The sequence below is a fragment of the Manis javanica genome, chromosome 7 (assembly GCF_040802235.1).
Source record: "Manis javanica isolate MJ-LG chromosome 7, MJ_LKY, whole genome shotgun sequence".
Lineage (NCBI taxonomy): Eukaryota > Metazoa > Chordata > Mammalia > Pholidota > Manidae > Manis > Manis javanica.
Genome location: NC_133162.1, coordinates 96,307,487 through 96,325,411, shown reverse-complemented (window position 1 = coordinate 96,325,411; position 17,925 = coordinate 96,307,487). Strand labels below are relative to the sequence as shown.

Genomic DNA, 17,925 nt, shown 5'->3' with positions numbered 1-17,925 from the left:
CGATGTGCAACTTGAGATTGCTAGCATGTCACCCATGTTGTGCAGTGAGGCCTGTTCAGCAGGTGTTCAGGCAGCACATATTGACTGTCAGTATGAATGAACGTTAGCATATTCTTACCACATTTCTGTAGTATCGAGGACATATGTAATCCTGTAAAACAAGTGTTCATGTATCCTTTAAGAAATGCTTCATAGGGAGCAGTTGTGAGCATAACATACTTCTACAACATCTCGTAATAAATAACTCAGTCAGCTTCTGTAGTCATGTTACCAAGCACTATCTATACCTACATATGCCCAAAGGCAGTTTTTGGTGACAGAAAAGATCTCAAATGTTAGTCTGATTTACTTGTTAAAAGATCTTACTAAAAACAGTAGGCATAATCATTCTTTTACTAGGAAGATAAGTCAGTGTGAGATTTTTTTTTTTAATGTAGTAAATCTAGCTATTGAAAACCAACAGCCTAGAAATGAATGATGCTAGACCATGGGAGCATTTTTCAGCCTGTCATCTTTTTCAGTTGTTATGCTCTTTGGGGATGTCAGGAAAACAGCCACTGATAAGCTATTTTGATATACAGGATTTACTCTGGCATGCTTACCTTGTGTTTATTTCAGGAGACCACTATTTTAGCACACAGATTGATTTTCACTTTAAATATAGTCATTAATGGTCTGTAAATTATGGAATCATCAGAAAAACCAAAACAAAGAATTCAAGAAACCTTGAGTTGTTGGATTGTATACTAATTTAATATCTGTTTTAAACAATAGATTAGAAGAATTTGAAAGATTAAATGCTCTTTCTAAGAAAGTATACATTCCTCCAGAAAAGTCAATGACACGTGTAAGTTTTCACCGACTAGCAGCCAAATCAGAGCATCCAAAGATTAAGGTAAAGGGACCACTATGCCAAACACGGTGGGAGGAATGATAGAGAAGCAAAATAATGAATTTTCCCTCCTGGTTTGGTCTCAGGAAATTGAATATCAGAACTTGAGATTTCCAGTAGATTTATCAAATCCATTTGCTGTGGCAACTGTTTTAAACCAAGAACCAGGAAAACTGAAGATTAAAGAACTAAGAGAAGGTAACCAGTTGATCTACCATAAATCAGCCCCTGGGCAGAATATGAAAGAAGTACTGCTTGTCACATTTACTACTTATGAACCACAACAAAATTCAGTTAGCCTGCTGTTATGTTTTGCCATTAGAAATGTGCCTTTCCCTTAGCAAATGACCATGATTTGATTACTGGCATAATCATTGTTTGCTCCTGCCCTCAGTTTTGGACCAAGGCAATGAGATTTCAAAAACAAGACAGATGAAGGAAGCACTCTTTGAACAGAAAGTCAGACAGGACACTTACGAAGAGGTTGAAAATCACCTTAAGTGGTAAATATTGAGCAATTATTTTTGTCAAGTGACAGTACAGTGTTTTTAGTAATGGCTTTTTATAAATGAGACACAATGAAATGTAATAACTTTTTATGCCCTTTGAAAAATTTGATTATTCTCTCTCCTCCACTGGACCTGCTATTGCAGAATGAAATTTCTGTTGGGAGTAAATGAGTGTGACCAAATCATGCTCTTTCCACAGGGTAAGTGGACAGTGGTCAGGCTCAGTGCCCTGTGGGAGAAGCCAGGATGTTGCTCCCTTCTGGCCACTGCTGCGAGCACCCCTTCCCTCCCCACCATGAGCCCCTGTGCCTTGGGCTACATGCCTCAGGGACCCTCAGGGGGCCCAGGAGTGCAGGGTAGGGTGCAAAGGCTCCTGCTGGAGGTTTTTAAATTCAGCTGAGAGACCCTACCTTGGAACCCTGTGCACAATGCTTCACCAGATCATACCAGGCATGTCCATGTGTATGCTTAGCTAAAGCAAACTTGAGAAACTCTTGAATTGAGCCAAAAAGCAGCCCCCTGGAAAGGGTCTTTGAGTGTCTGTCTTGTCCACGCCCCTGCCTCCAGACTTCCCAGACAGACTGATGGCGGGCTGAGTTGCAGGTCCTCCTCCATGTCCCACACCCTGCTCCCCTGCTCATGTAGGGATGCCGTCTATTCTGCACGGATATACCTGCTGTGGCAGCAAAGTCTGCATTCATGGTCTGGCCTTGGTTTAATGGCAACTGTGCCAAGTAACTGAAGATCATATTTAAAAACACTCTTTCTCTATTGTAAAAAATGGATGTGGTCATTGTAGAAAACCTGAAAAATATTGTTTGAGGTGTACAGAAGGAAAAAAGTTCACTGTAATGCAACTATTACTGTTAACACTTCTGCTTTTCCTTCTTTCTATGCTTCCCTGGAAGAAACTGAAGTTACATCCTAAATTCAGTTTTGAATGCTGTGTTGTTCACTTAATGTTTTCTCCCAGCATTTTTTGTTGGAAGATTTTAAACCTGCCAGTAGCACCCAAAACACTTGATGTAGGTTCACCAATTTTTAATACTGTGCCATGTCTCCCTCCCCTCACGCTCTCCACACACACGCGCACACACACACATGTGTTCTGGAATCATTTGAAAGGAAGTTGCAGGTATCTTCAGGCTTCACTCCAAAGCTTTGGCACATAGCTCCTAAGAACAAGGACATTCTCCAACATGACCATAATCACTTCCCAGCAATTTAACATTGATATAATAATATAATAATCAGCCTACATGTAAATCTAACCAGATGGCCCAATAACGTTTGTTATACCTGGGTTTGTTTTCTCTTTTTGGAGAGGAAGAATCCAGGGTCCAAGCAAAGATGATACAATTTCTACTTAGTTTTCATGTCTCTTTAGTCTCCTTTAATCTAAAATAGTTCTTCAGATACTCCTCCACTTTTAAAACCATAGCTTCTATTTATTTTGAATAAGTGCCAGGTTCCATGATACATTACATATCAGGGTTTTTTAAGCTGTAGTAAAATCCACAAAACATAAAACTCACCATTTTAAACCATTTATACAATGCAGAGGATTTTAGTATATTCACAGTGTTGTGCAACCATCACCACTACTTAATTTCAGAACATGTGCATCACTCCAGAAGGAAACCCCACACCCATTAGCAGTCACTCCCCATCCCCCTCTCTCCCCAATCCTTGCAAACCACTACTTTACTTTCTATATCTATGGATTTGCCTATTCTGGACGTTTCATAAAAATGGAATCATACAATACATGGCCTTTTCTGACTGGCTTCTTTCATTTAACATATTTTCAAGGTTCATCCAGGTTATAGTGTCTAATAGCACTTCATTCCTCTTTATGGCCAAATAATAGTCCATTGTATGGGCATAATACATTTTGTTTATCCATTCATCAGTTGGTGGACATTTGGGTGGCTTCCACTTTTGGCCATTGTGAATAATGCTGTTGTCAACATTTATATGCAAGTTTTTGTGTGAACATATCTTTTCAGGTCTCTTGGGTGTATCCCTAGGAATAAAATTGCTTGGTCATGTGGTAATTCTATATTTAACTTTTGAGATGCTGACAACCTGTTTTTCACAGTGGCTGCACCATTTTACATTCCCATCAGTAATATACAAGGCTTCCAATTTCTCCACAACCTTGGCATTACCTATTATTTTCTTATTTTCCTCCTCATCATCATCATTATCATTGCCATCCTAGTGGGTGTGAATTTTGCTTTGATTTGCATTTCCCAATGCTGTGTGCATCCAGATGTTTTATTCATAAATATTGTAGCTTGTCACAAGAAGACAAGTTTCATTTTGTAGAACACATTATTCATCTTGGTTTTGTGCTGAACCTCTCTCCCCCATGATGTCTACTCCAGTATCTCAGCATCCCTTTTCAACATGTGGTTATAGCTAAGACATTCCATCCTGAAGTTGACTCTGATATTCTGATGGGTTCTGGAAGTTGGTTTTTTTCTCCCCAGGCAGGTGCACCTTGGTAAAGGTCATATGTCTTTAAAATTTAGAAAAGACCTTGCTGAAGATCGGCAAAGAATGAACACCAAATACAAGGTCAGAATTGCTGCTCTGATATCATTCATTTCACAGAATATGTTTGAATTCCTGCTGTATGCATGCTATATCAGGAGAAAGAAAACTTCTAGTTAAGTTGGGAGGGGAGGAGGTGATGACAAGTTAATTAACCAATCAAGACTGGCTATATATATATCACAAGTATTGTAGGGATTCTGAAGCCAGAGAGGAGAGAGAACTCATCTAGAAACAAAACTTGCTGGAAGTCTTGGTATAATTTTGAGAAGTAGCAAAGAGGACAAAGGCATTCAATTCAGAGGGAGGGAATGCCTCAAATTCACACTGGACTTCTGGGTATGAGCCTCACCTGTCCCATGATGTACAGACATGAAGGTACGAGAGACCCAGAGACAGTGACTGGGAGCCCTGCCAGAGCCTGACCCAGAAAAAGTTCCCAATCAGAGACACTCAAAGGAACTGAACAGAGATGTGGAAAATGGTTGAGGGTAAGGAGCCACATCTGAGTCATCAAGGCAGCACCTATGGGTTTAGGTAAGGAACTGCAGAACAGCCCTGGGCTCACCACAGCAGCAGAGACATGGTCCTGTGCAGGACTGGTCTAGGGAACACCAGGGACGGCCTGCAGTGGCTGAAGCACAGGACACAACAGAAGTAGGGCTTGGCTCGGGTTTTGTGTCACAGATGGTCGGACTTAATAGGATATGTGGAATAATCACATGTGGCCTTAATGTACTAGGGTTGCCATGACAAAGCACCACAGACTAGGTGGTATACACGACAGAAATGTTTTGTGTCTGTTCTGGAGACTGGAAGTCCAAGATCCATGTGTGGGCTAGGTTGGCTCCTTGTGAAGGACTTGAGGGAAGGATCTGCTTTCCTCCTAGCTTGTAGATGACCGTTTTTACCCTGTGCCTTCTCATTGCCTTCCTTTTATGTCCAAATTTCCCCTTCTTAGAAGGACTCCAGTCACATTGGATTAGGACCCACCCACTTTATTATCTCTTTAAAAACTGTTATCTCCAAATACATTCTGAGGTAACTAAGGATTAGGACTTCAACATAGGAATTTTGAAGGGACACTGTTCAGGAGTTACACATATATTTAAGCTTGAGATTGTGAATTTCCCACACTCAATGCTATACACAATGGGTGCATTGGGTAGTAAGGACTGGGAAAAATGTGCATATCTCATGTATATATTCAGATATGAATATATTTCTCATATAGAATACATTTTTCTTCCTAGACTTCCTTTCTGGTTGGAGTCCAAACCAGATATTTGAATAAATTTGTCTTAATTTTTGTAAGACAAACAAAAGAATATAAAATCATTGCATTAGTAAATCTTAGCAGTTAGGCATAAATTATTTAAATTTAGTTTAGTGAATTGTTCAGATTCTTTGCATGTGATTTTAAAAACGAAGTATCAAGTGTTGGCCATTAACCCCACTATAGAATGTTGAAGGTGATACAGACATGGCATGACCAGATCCATGTAAAGTGTTAAGGCTGTGACTGCCAGCATCTGGTCTACAGGCACACCCAGCTGTTGATTCATTTGGCAAATGTACTTAGTGAATGCCCATTGTCTGTAAGATCCTGTGCCAGTGAATAACCCACTGTGCCTGCCCTCAGGAAGGTCACAGTCCAGAGGGGCACAGAAACATTAAGAGATGCTTTAAAGTGTGCTGTGTGCAGTGATAGAGCTACAACTGGTAGATAAATTGGGGATGAAGAGTAAGGAGAGAATGATCCCTAGGTTTCCAGCTGGTTTTAAATGAGATCTCAAATATCAAAGAAAATTTAGCTTCAGGGAAAGAGAAATGTTTAATTTGGGACATGTTAAATCTGGGGTAACCAGAGGGCATCCACATGGCAGCTGAAGGGACAAGTCTGAGCCAGAGCCAGAGACTTGGGAAGGCCCAGCACAGAGGTGGAGACTGAGACCACATGAATAAGTGTGGTGACCCGGGGAAGGTGAATAGTGGAAGAAAGGCAGAAGCCCAAGGCAGGAAACAAGAGAGCCGCATACTTTAAGGGCAGATGTGAAGGGTGACTCATCTTCCCGACATGCACCAATCTGAGCTCCACAGCTCACCCCCCTGCTGACAATAGTATGACTCTCCTATTTCTGAGCAGGGTATTACTAAGGTGGTCAGAATAGATTTTTTCCAGTTAAGTCTTTTAAAATCATCACCAACAGTATACCGAAAAGCCATGCTAGTTTTAGAAGTAACCTAACAAATAATAAAACCACAGGCAAAAACAGATTTTTGCAGTATGCCCAGTCCCTTTTCCATGGAGGCAGGTGAGTGTAGACAATGAGGCCAGCCCAGCCAGCCTTCCCTGGGGTGACCTGTGGCCCTTGGGGAATAGGAAAGAGGGCTCAGGGGCCATCGGAGAAGCAGATAGTGAGGTAAAGAGAACAGCCTGTGGGGATACTTACCCCAGGGAAAGTGCAGACCCCAGTCAGCTGCCACCACCCAGGAAAGGGGAGGAATCACTCGCCTTTTGTCAAAACCTAATACTTAGATAATCAGCTCCAACGAGTTTAAAACTTCACTGAAACATTAAATTTATTTTAAATAAAATCTCTGTATTCCCATGGTTACATGGTTTCCTAAAATTCTTTCTGTGAATTTTTAATGCCTTAGAAATAATTTCCGGGACCTCTATCCTCTAGTTTTAAAGAGAAGGTATTGGGTTTGTGCTTGTATAAAAACTCCCTGTGTTTAAACAGTGACTGTAATTATAATGATCATTTTAACTTACTTCTGTCATCACCAACTCCCAAAGGGAATTTCATGGGTAGGTTTGACCAACTGCTTAATGGATTTCTCCCAGTTTTTAAAAGAAAGAAAATTGTGTGCCTTTGTACTCAATTTTAATATTTTTAATGATTAAAAAACCCAGCTAGATAGAGGAGATCCTGTTTTGGAAGAGGAATTTAAGCGACTCAAGACTGAAGTTAACCACAAGCGGATTGTTCACAATCTGGAAGAAGTGGGTAACTTTCCTTTATTTGGAATCTAATTATTGGCAGCTCATAATATCTAAAAATATGTTTGTTTAAAATGCTAAACAAAATTTTATGGAAGTCCTTTTGAATAATGTTAATATGCTTTCATTTTGAGAGTGATTTTTACTACCTTTCACAAGTAAAGCATCAAAACTCATGATGAATGTCGAAATCAATGACATTTCATCCTTTGGCTCCTTCTTCCCGCCCCTTTACTTTGCCCTCCTTGGTCTGCTTTTCGTTCCCCTTTGCTCTCCAGCTGCTGTTGGCAGTTCTTCAGGTGGGTCCCTGGGCCTCTGTCCCACGCCCCCTGGCCCTGGTGGGACGGATTCAAGACAGAAAGTCAAAGGCCAGATTTGTGGTCCCAGATCTACCACAGATTTGGGACCTGGGGAAAGTCCTCCTAGCCTTAGTTCCACAGTGTCCTCAAACATTAGATGGGGACAGTAGTGCCTCTACCTGAGAATCCTCAGTTATGTGATAGTTTCTGATTAAAATTCCAATGTTTAATTTTAACAATGAAAAATTCTTCCTCATCTCCCCACCTCCATCGTTTGCACTTTTCTAATTTTGCCAACATCTGAATTATCTTTATCTCTTTCTTTCCCAAATTTAATCTGGCCACAAAATCTTGTCCATGGCTCTTCCACAGGCCATACCTGGGTTCAGCCTTCATGTCTCACCCTTAACTAATCCAACAGATTATTCATACATCTGCCCTTCCTCCCTCCCCTCTACAGCCCCCTACCTGTGCTAGTGTGGGACTGATTCATTTCAGATGCCTTCTCTTCATAATGTGTCCCTCCCTGTTCAAGAACCTACCATCCTGAGGCTCTAGCTGGCCTCAGTACACCCCAGACACCCTTTCCTCCCATTCATTTACTCAGCTGCACACTCTTGAGCACACAACGTGCAGGCCAGGTGCTAGTGCTCAGCAGGCAGGCTCAGCAAAGCAGTCCTTTCCCACTGGGGATCACATACTCTGCTCCTCTCAATTCTGAGTGCAATGCCAGCACCCACCAAGTGGGATTGATTTCTGAGTGACTTTTCTTCTTCCTTAGAATCATGTGTTTTTGCTTGAGTTCCCCTAACTAGACTATAAATTTCTTAAAATTGAATACTTGTCCCCCACTTTTGGCCTCCAACCCAAGAAGTATTCCTCATAATTCTATGTACACTGAAAGTGCTTAATAAATGCTCAAGTGGCAGAAGAAATAAATAATAGCTTGATTTGGGATCAAACTCTAAAACATTTTTATTAAATGCTTATTCCAGGAGTTAATGTTTAAATCTAAAATGTACCTTTGTTTTATGTCCACAGAAAATCAAGGAATTTCACCCTAATTTTGATCCACTCATTAATAATACTTGGGTCAACAGGTACAGGGCACAAAGACGGTTCCAACAAGTAGCACGCAAGGTGAGTCTCAGCATCAGATTGAAAATTTAATCTGCTTAGTCATCAGCACCAGAAACTCCAAAAATGAGTTTTTATAACAGCATTATTGAGATATAATTCACACACCATAAAATTTACCCTTGTAAAGGGCATAAAATCCAGTAGTTCTGAGTATGTTCAAAGAGCTGTATAGCCATCATCAGTATCTAGTTTTAGAATATTTTTATCACTGCAAATAGAAGCCTGGTTCCCCTTAGCAGTTGATGTCCAACCCCCTGCCTCTGGCAACCACTAATCTACTTTCTGCCTCTCTGGATTTGCTTACTCTGGAGATCTCCTAGGCATGGAATCACATAACATATGGCCTTTAATAACTGGCTTCTTTCACTGAACATACTTTCAAAGTTCATTTATGTAGTACATGTATCAGTACTTCATTCCTTTTTATGAATGAATGCTTTTCCATTGTATGGATGTACGATATTTTATTTGTTCATCCATTGAAACAAGTGAGTTCTCACTTTTTAGCTATTATGAATAATGATACTACAAACATTTAAGTGTGAATTTGTGGACATGTTTTAGTTCTGTTGAGTATATACCTTGGAATAGAATTGCTGGGTCATGTGATAGCTCTAGAACAACTGAATGTTGATTCATTATTTCTAGAAAGAATAATTGAGAATTCTGTAGGATCTTGTCCCTAACATCAGCTCATGGCTTCCCCTTCAAAGTGTGTCATCTCTGAAGTGACACACTGCACTCTCCCACTGGTCTTTCACACAGCAAATTTCCAGCCTCCAGGTTTGCTGTGATTAGAATAAAGTGAAAACCTTCTAGCCTCCAAGGTCAATACAGGGGTATGCATTGAGCCCTGGTCTGGCTGCAATTACACCTCTCCAGCTGCCCCATTCTCTATGTTGTCCCAGTCTTCATCTTCTAAACACACCAGCTTATTCCCTGCTAACCTGTGTTTCTGCACTTTACCCATCAACTGAGGTGCCATTCCACCTCCCCTCCATCTGTCCATAGCTGTCCTTTGGGCCAGCTCAAGTTTTATCTTTTCCCCCAAGGAACAGTCCTTGTGAACTCCAGCATTCAGGAGTCTCCATGGTACCTCTTGCAGCTTCTGCTGCCTGTCCATCTCTTGTCCCCACCGCTGGGGTGTGGCAGCCTTGGGGGCAGGGCATGGAAGAACAGGTTCAAGAGTTGGACTGTGGAGGCAGGCTGCTGCTTTAATTCTTGGTGCTACTTCCAATGAGCTTTCTAATCTTGGACAAGTTATATAATCTCTGTGCCTCCATTTCCTTATCTGTAACTGAAAATAACAATAAGACCTGTCTTACAGAGTTGTGTCAAATAGCTTAAAGGAGTGAATATGTATAAGGGACTCCAAAAGTTTATGTTATGGGTTGTCTTACATGCAGTGCTTTCAGCCGGGACTGAGGACAGTCTAGGCAGAAAGAGGCAGCACTTGCCACCTTGGTGACCATCTCACTAATCTCCAAGACCCTCACTAAACAGTGTCCCTGCTGAGGCTTTGTCTGGGTGGACTCTGCATATGTGCAGAACAGAGGTGGTCACAGGGTGCTCAGTGTGGGGAGAAAGGATAGAAAGAGGCGGCACCAAGCTGTGCTCGGAGGGAGAAAAGCACAGCTACTGACAATGGGCAAACAGCAGCAGAGCCTGGCCAGACTGGCTTCTCACTCTGGGACTACCTGGCCATTCTGGAGCAAGCCCTCCACCATGAAAAAGTATTGCCAGCAGCCTTGTGCTTTGCTCTGAGTGATGGCTCAGTCATTTCTTCATACTCCCCAGCAAGTACCGTCAGTTCAATGTACATTAAGTCCCCGCCTGATGACTTCCAGCCATCTCCCCTGCTCAGTCACGGCTCCCGTCATCTCCTGCCTGGACCCAAGCAGCCAGACTTGAATTCCCAAAGCTTAGAAATGGTAATCCCTCTCCCCAAGGAAAACCCTCCAAGGCTTCCCACTGCGGTAGAATAAAGTGCACCGTTTTTATCAAGGCCACAAGGCCCCACTGGATTTCTCTGTGTCTCTTAAATGTGCCTCCTATTTCTGAAGCAGGGTCTTTGTGTGTGCTCGTTCCTCTGCTCAGAACTCTCTTCCCAAGATCATTGTCTCCTCACCATTCAAGTACCAGACCAAAGTTCACCTCCTCAGAGGGGCCTTCCCTAATTATCCTTGCAGAAGTGGCCAGGCCACCCAACTCCTGCCCCTCAGTCATGCCCTGGTGCATTTACTCTCTTTTATTTTCTTCATGGTGTTTGTCTTACTAAGGGTTTATTGTCATCCCACTCCCAACCACCCCCAACACACACTGGAACTGTCAGCTCTGTGCAGGCAGGACATTTGTTTGCTCTGTACTGTGTCCATAGTACCTTGAATAGAACTGACCGCAGGGAAGCCACTTCATATATTTGTTACATGGAAGAATCACAGTATGAAGAGGAGCATTAGTTGGAGTGGGCCCTTCAGCAGCAGCCCAGTGCCCACCATATACAGTTAGCACCACGGCCCTGTTTGCACAGAATCGTCTGCTTGGTTTTTCTCTCAACTCTGAAAATAACATGATGGGGGCATTACTATACATATGTACCAAAAAGAAAGAATGTAGGACTAGTCATTCCACTCTGGAAACAGAAAACAAGGGCTAATAAATTGAGTGGGGCAAGGCCAGATGACAACCCAGTCTTTTTCTGTATTCAGGTAAGTAAGTCAGCTTTGCCCAGCTGGTGCAGTCACAGTGGCCTCAGCCTGGGCAGTGTGCCTCTCTCCTTGTGAATTCTGACTTAGTGCAGTGGCCTCAGCCCTTAGATGTGTTTGGGGAAAGTGAATGAAACTGAATGCTAAGATGAGTGTATACCAATTAATAATTTGATATCATTACTCTTTCTAATTCCAGATCATGGTTCATCGACGATTACTCAACATGCTGGGAGCTATTCGTGACATGAACAGAGGGATCATAACAAGAAAGCTCAGAGAAGCAAGACAGTCCATAGCACAAGGTAAAGTGCAGCTGTGTGTGAAGTACAGTGATGCTTCAGCCAGTAAGTCCTCTGAGTATGAGGTTTTCTTTGAGGAAGTTAGCTGTGTAGGAATCAAATATTTTCATAAATCACATATATAGTTTTTGGTTTTTTTTTTTTTAATGGCTGCTGTAACAAATCACCACAAATCTAATGGCTTAAAACAATGCATATTTATTATCTTACAATTCTGGAGGCTAGAAGTCTAAAATCAAGTTGCCAGCATGGCTGGTCCCTTCTGGAGGCTCTAAAGGGGAATCTGTTCCTGGCCTTCTCTAGCTTCTGGAGGCTGCCTGTATCCTTGGCTCAATGCCCCTTCCTCACATCACTGACCCCTCTCCACTTGTCACAACTCCTCTGACTCTGGCCCTCCTGCCTGCTCCTTATGGATCCTGTAATTACGCTGAGCCCACTTGGGTGACCCAGGACAGTGTCCCCATCTCAGAAGTTTTAACTCAGTAACACCCGCAAAGGCCCTTTCATCATATAAGGTGACATATTCACAGGTTCTTGGGACTAGAGTGTATACATCTTTGGAGGCCATTATTCAACATATCACATGATGTAAATCAGACCTCCACACAGGTTTGGCTGAAATGCCTGCACAGTTGATAGTAAGCAAGGCTGACCAACCCAATCAAACTAATGTCTGTGCAATTTGGCCAGGGTCCAACCCTCTGTTTGTGCCCTCTGTTCTCTCTCGTCCCCAGAGAGCCAGGATCACCATCATTTACACTTACTGACGGACTGGTAGCACCTGATGTTATCTAGCTTTGCACATGACACTCTTGATCTTGTTTATCTTTGCTATTTAAAGAAATGCCAGTCCTCTGACCCCCAGGTTGACCAGAGCTGTTGGAGGCCCACCCTCAGTAGCTTCTGGGAGCCCATGGGCCATGTCACCATGCTCCCCATCTTTGGCTGTATGCAGATCCTTCCAAACCCTTCCTGCCCTCTCAGCCCTCACCCCCAGGCAGGCTCAGGCTTCCTATCCTCCCCTAGCATCAACCTCTCCTCTGCTTCCTCTCCTTAAAAGTCCAGATGGGTATTTTATTTTTTTATTTGATTGCATTGTAATTATTCTTTGTTTTTTCCTCCTATATTATTTTTATCTTTGGTATAGAAGTTTCTAATAAAGAAACTTTTTAAAAAAAATGTAAAATTAACTGATTTATATATGGATATCTATAAAATGTCTTCATATGGTTACTTAACTTAATCTTTTTCTTTGCTTTGACAAGATAATGTTCATTAGAGATATTTAATTAGAAATTTCAGTTTTTTGGAAGTAAAATAAAAAATTTTTTAATTTTTTAAAATCTGAAGAACTTTTCAGTAAAGAACAAAGAGGAAACTAGAATTGGGACTGCATACATATACACATATTCTTTTTGAAATGGTGTGTGGCAAAGATGTAACTAGAGATGGTGGCTTCACACAAAAATACCTGAACAGTGCCCTAGTTGCTGTTTTGTTTCTCACCCACAGACAACAGTTCTTCCAGATACCTCCTGCCCCAGATCAGGCAAGACGATTATCCCAACCAGTTCTCTGTGTCACCCAAGGAAGTGCTGCCCTTCGCCTTCCCACCCTACAGTCATCCTCAGGCCTCCAATGAGCTGGTGGGTGTTGTGAGGCTGGGGCGGCAACGGGGGCAGGCATCATCAGATGTTGTTAGGCAGATGCCAAGGCAATCAGTGCCTCTCTTGATCAATTTGCCCCCTCGTGAGAGGCTCCCAAGGTGCCCAGGGAATCACGACCAAGGGCACCAGTCTGGCCCCTCATATACCTACGCAGAGCTCCCTGGTGACACAGCTGGGCATTTCCCAGCCTGGAATCCAGCATAGGCTCTGAGCCCCACCTGACTGCCCAGGAACTTGTCCTGAGGGCAGAAGGGGGGACAAAAAGGCCGAGAGGGCCTGACCTGGCTTGGCCTGGGGAAGCAGGCCCTGCTCAGCTATGTCTTCTGCTGCATAGCGAAATGGAGAGGCCAGAGAATGGTGGCCCCAGAATCCAACACTCTAACCCATCAGACTCACAATTCTGTGTGTCTCTCTCTCTCTTTTCTTCCTCTTTATGGCAAGAGGTGTGACAGCTTATCCCTCTTGCCTTTTGGGCACGATGATGCATTATAATTAAAACAATAGCTGACCCTTGCATTGCATTTACCATGAGTTAGGCGGTGTCTTAAAGTGCTTCAGTTGTATCAGTTCATTGAATCTTGAACTAATCTATGTGATAGGTTTATCATCTCACAGATGAGGAAGAAACTGAGACTCAAGGTCAGTAATAAAATGTTGCCCAAGTTCACATGGTTAGCAATAAGTGTGTTTAAATTCATACTGAAAATGCACATGCAAAATTTTTTAGTCTCAAAGAATAAATTGCCCTTCACATCCTGAAATATATGTTAAGCAGTGCAGGTCAGTCTACTCAGTATTACAGGACTGGACTCTACTCCATGCGTTTTCTGCATTAAAACATCAGAATACCAATTCCTAGGAAATAATAAATCTGTGATTTTCAAGCAGTAGTAAGTACCCAGCACTCAACAATTAATGCGGTAGACAGGGTGATGGGGATGAAAAGGGATCATCTCATGCTGTGGAGTTTGTCTCATTATTTTTGTGTAATTCAAATCTTACACGTTTCACCTGGTACTTTAGTTAGCTCTATAAAAACCTCTGCTGCTAGGACTGATGAAAAACAGAATGCTGTTTCCTGTCCATAAAGAATTTTGTAATTCCTTCCATAAACACTGTGTTTCATCAGTTCTAAGGTCACTCTTTTATATGTAGCATCTTTGAAATTGGGAACTGTCTTACAATCAGTGGAACATTAGCATGCATCATACTAATTTAATGACAGTGTCTCAGATTAGGTGAAGTATAGTTTTTATTGAGAGTCCAGAATATGTCAGCCACCACTCCAGGGTCTCTGGGTGACTAAGGCAGATTAGATGCAGGTGGTTGATTAGGTAGTGCTTTGGGGATTAGCACCAGTGGGAGGAGGTGGCAGGAGCTGGCCGGGGCAGAGATAAGTAGCCATCCTTCCAGACAGAGGCCTCAGCAGAACTCCTGAGCAGCTCTGAGGCTGGGAGAGGGTGAGAGGAGCGGGCATGTATCCCTTGGCCTCTGCCTGTCACTCGAGGCGGACTGCACTAGGAGGGGCACCTGACCTTTAGTGAGGCAGCTCCCTTCAGCCAGGGCAACCCCAGAGATTTGTTTCTATCAGCAGGACTCCTGGCAGCTGGGCACTAAATCCTTCAAACCCAAAGGGGATTCTGGAGGGCACAGTGCAGCATCCATAACAGTAGAAAATAAAAAAGAAGAATCGCATACACTCAGAGATGGGGAGGAGGTAGCCAGTGCTGCCTCCATGCCCCACACAACAGGTATCAGCTGTGCTCACAGGAAGGGGTTACTCTGAGAGTAGAACTGCTCATTTAATGTTCAAAATGTTTGGAAATAGAAGCATGGCTGCTTTTGCTCAGCATTGATGGTCTGCTAATTTTTCGAACTTTCACATTTTAGGCTCCTGACAGCCTTGGACCTGTCCCTGTTAAATCTCCAGAAATTCAAATCAAGCAGGATTATTCCTTCTTCAAACTTCAGGTCAGACCTGTCATATGATATTAGTTAATTGGGTGAACAAAAAGTTCTTGAATTTGAATCCCATTATCTTACTAGTATTGTTCTATTATTGATTATGCTGTTTAGCCTACTGTGTGTGTTCCTCTGCTGTTACTGCATGATGTATGTGATATATAACATTCTTTTTTCCTAATATGGCTTTTGGAAACCAGCATCTTTACTCTGTGGATATACCATATTTTATGCATGAAGCTATCACAACTATATCTATTAGAAACCTTAAGAAAAAAAGCACAAGATGAAGTGAACAAAAGTTAGTCGACCTCTTTTGAGGTATATGAGCACTACTGTTTTTGAAAATATAAATATTTTGGTGTACTCCTATGGTTAAGCCATCCAGTACAGGGGCATAACCCAATGCTCACATGTGCTGGGACTCAGAACAAGGACCTGTTACAGGGCTTGGGACTTGTGCTGAGGTCTGCCAGGGCTGGTCCAGACTAGCAGTTGCCACAGTCTGGTGGTTGCAGCACCGTGCTTGCCCTTTCACCCTCAGGCAGTGCAGAACTGCTGTCGCTGAGGCGCTGAGCACGTCAAATGGTGATGGGCATTTAACGGTATTCAGCTGGGTGTCTTTCGTCCTCAGGTTCCTCAGCTGTACCAAATTAAGGGGTATCAGCCATTCTCTGTCCAGAGGTCATCCACAAGCTATAGGCCTCAAAAGCTTGCTCGGGCCCTGAAGCAAGGAGCTGAGGTAATAAATCCCCACCTTCAAGAATTTCTCTCACTATTTCCCTCATTCCCATCTGGGTGTCACCTAACACTGCTCGTGCTCCCCACACAGGACGAAGCCCCCACCATCATAAGACTGCCAAATCAGGACTCCACACCTCAGCTCCTTGGCAAGAACTCAGTCTTGAGTGTGAAACCACCTGAAGCCTTAGTCAGGTCTCCAAATTATGACCTGCTTTATATTTTTGTAAGTGACAATTGGCAGAAGTCTTGTATTCCATGTTTCTTTATTTCAGCAGTTACTTTATAAGAAAATAGAACCATTAATTGGGAATATTTTTCTCTTTGGATTTTCAAGTGTTAAGTGATGTCTCACCTTGAAACCGCTTGCCAACATTTATTGTTTGGAAAATATATATGTTTCTGTCTTTTAATAATTCCAACATTTATTTTTATGACAATAACTTTATGATCTCTTCTGACTATATATAAAACATATATATTATGAATATACATATATATATTATATAGAGAAAAAGAGAAACAGTTGTGTTTTAAAAAAAGAGAAAATGCAGCAGGAAAAGAAAGTAAAATCACCCAAAACCCCATCACACAGAGCTTTGTTGACTCCTTATTCCATCCCTGAGCAGCGTGTCCCTTCCATCCTCACTCCTTTGCCTCCCAGATTCCTCGGTTCTACTTCCTTCTGTAGCTGCAGTTGTTGGACCTTGCTGAGGCACACCCTAACCATGCCCCTGTCCCACATTTGTCACTGACTCCCCATCTTCTTCCAAATTAAGCCCAAGCTCCTGACTGTGTGGGGCCAGGAATAAAGCCCGGTCCATTTCTCTGCTCCCGTGCATAAATCCCAGCCTAAATCTGCACACTTTCCTGCCATCATCCTGCCTTCCCTTCTGCTGATCTTCCTTCATGCGGTCACCTCTTCTACTCTTAGATTTCTAGCTACCCAAACCCTAAATGAATGAAATCCAGACAGGATATCTGTTAGCTTCTATGTAATACTAGAGTCATCAATGAAATACCACATAGTTGCCCAAACTTTTTTTTTAAGACAAATATACATATACACACAGAATTAAGAAGGACCTTAGACACTAGTTGAGAAAGTCTCTTTTGTGAGAATCCAAATGAGAATCTGTATATCTAATGTGGGGAGAGATGCTAAGAGTCACACCCAAGGACACTTCAGCCAGTTAGTGGGAGAGATGGGACAGAAACCCGCCTGTTTCCTGATTGCCTAGGGCAATTCCTCTGACTTAATGCTGCCTTCCCTATAGAGGGCTGTAATGTTTGCCTTGGCCATTATGGGGCATTTCCTTATAGCCTCTTCAGCTCAGGGGAGTGTTCCTCAGACAGAATCTTAGAGCTGTAGTAACCTCACAGGATGTCTAACTCAGTGATTTTCAAACTTTGTTTAGCACCAGAACCCTCCAATCAGCTGAAATTTTATATAGAAAGACAATATATAAAATAGATGAAGTTTTAGTTGCTGGGATGGCAGTGGGGCAGAGGGCTCTCCTAAGGAAGGTATCCCTATAAAGCCCTGAAGTTCCCCACAGCGAGGGCCAAAACCACTGTTCAGTCTCTTGTCTCCCAGTTCCACCCACTACCACCCCCTTACAATTCAAAGTGAGAAAAGTGAAAGTTATATTTTCCATAGTCATACTTGTACTTCCTTGGAAAATATCATTAGTTGTTTATTAATCCCACAAATACTTAAGGCATACCTGCTATATATAGAATAGGAACTAAGGTAAGGACAATTCATCAGAGGGACACAATAATGCTAAATATTAGTCCACTTAATACCAGACCTTCAAAATGCATGAAACAAAAACTGACTGAACTGCAGAAGAAAAAATAGACAAGTCCACAACCATAGTTGGTGATTTCAACACCCCTCTCTCAATAATTGATAGAACAAGTAAACAGAAAATTAATAAGGATATGAAAGACTTAAATACCACTATCAATCAACTGGACCTAATTTGATATTACTAAAACTTTACCCACAAACAATTGAATGCAGATTCTCTTCAAGTGCACACAGGTTTGCCAAGATAGACCATATTTTGGGCCATAAAACAAGGCTCAATAAAATTGAAAGTATTCAAATCATATAAAGTATTTTATTTTACTTTG

The 17,925-nt window shown here is 42.2% G+C and overlaps 1 protein-coding gene across 5 annotated transcripts in view; it reads left to right on the top strand.

Moving 5' to 3' along the window:
• The window catches only part of CFAP221 (cilia and flagella associated protein 221), a 107,225-nt gene that overhangs the window by 70,127 nt on the left and 19,173 nt on the right, over nt 1-17,925 (top strand). For all 5 annotated transcript variants that reach the window (XM_017653657.3, XM_017653643.3, XM_017653652.3 and 2 more), the window contains exons 9-19: nt 775-895; nt 979-1,090; nt 1,287-1,395; nt 3,897-3,984; nt 6,881-6,970; nt 8,308-8,406; nt 11,311-11,416; nt 12,926-13,059; nt 14,971-15,051; nt 15,677-15,784; nt 15,875-16,009. In XM_017653657.3, the coding sequence (XP_017509146.1) occupies nt 775-895; nt 979-1,090; nt 1,287-1,395; nt 3,897-3,984; nt 6,881-6,970; nt 8,308-8,406; nt 11,311-11,416; nt 12,926-13,059; nt 14,971-15,051; nt 15,677-15,784; nt 15,875-16,009 (1,183 nt within the window). The remainder of the gene's footprint in view (nt 1-774; nt 896-978; nt 1,091-1,286; nt 1,396-3,896; nt 3,985-6,880; nt 6,971-8,307; nt 8,407-11,310; nt 11,417-12,925; nt 13,060-14,970; nt 15,052-15,676; nt 15,785-15,874; nt 16,010-17,925) is intronic.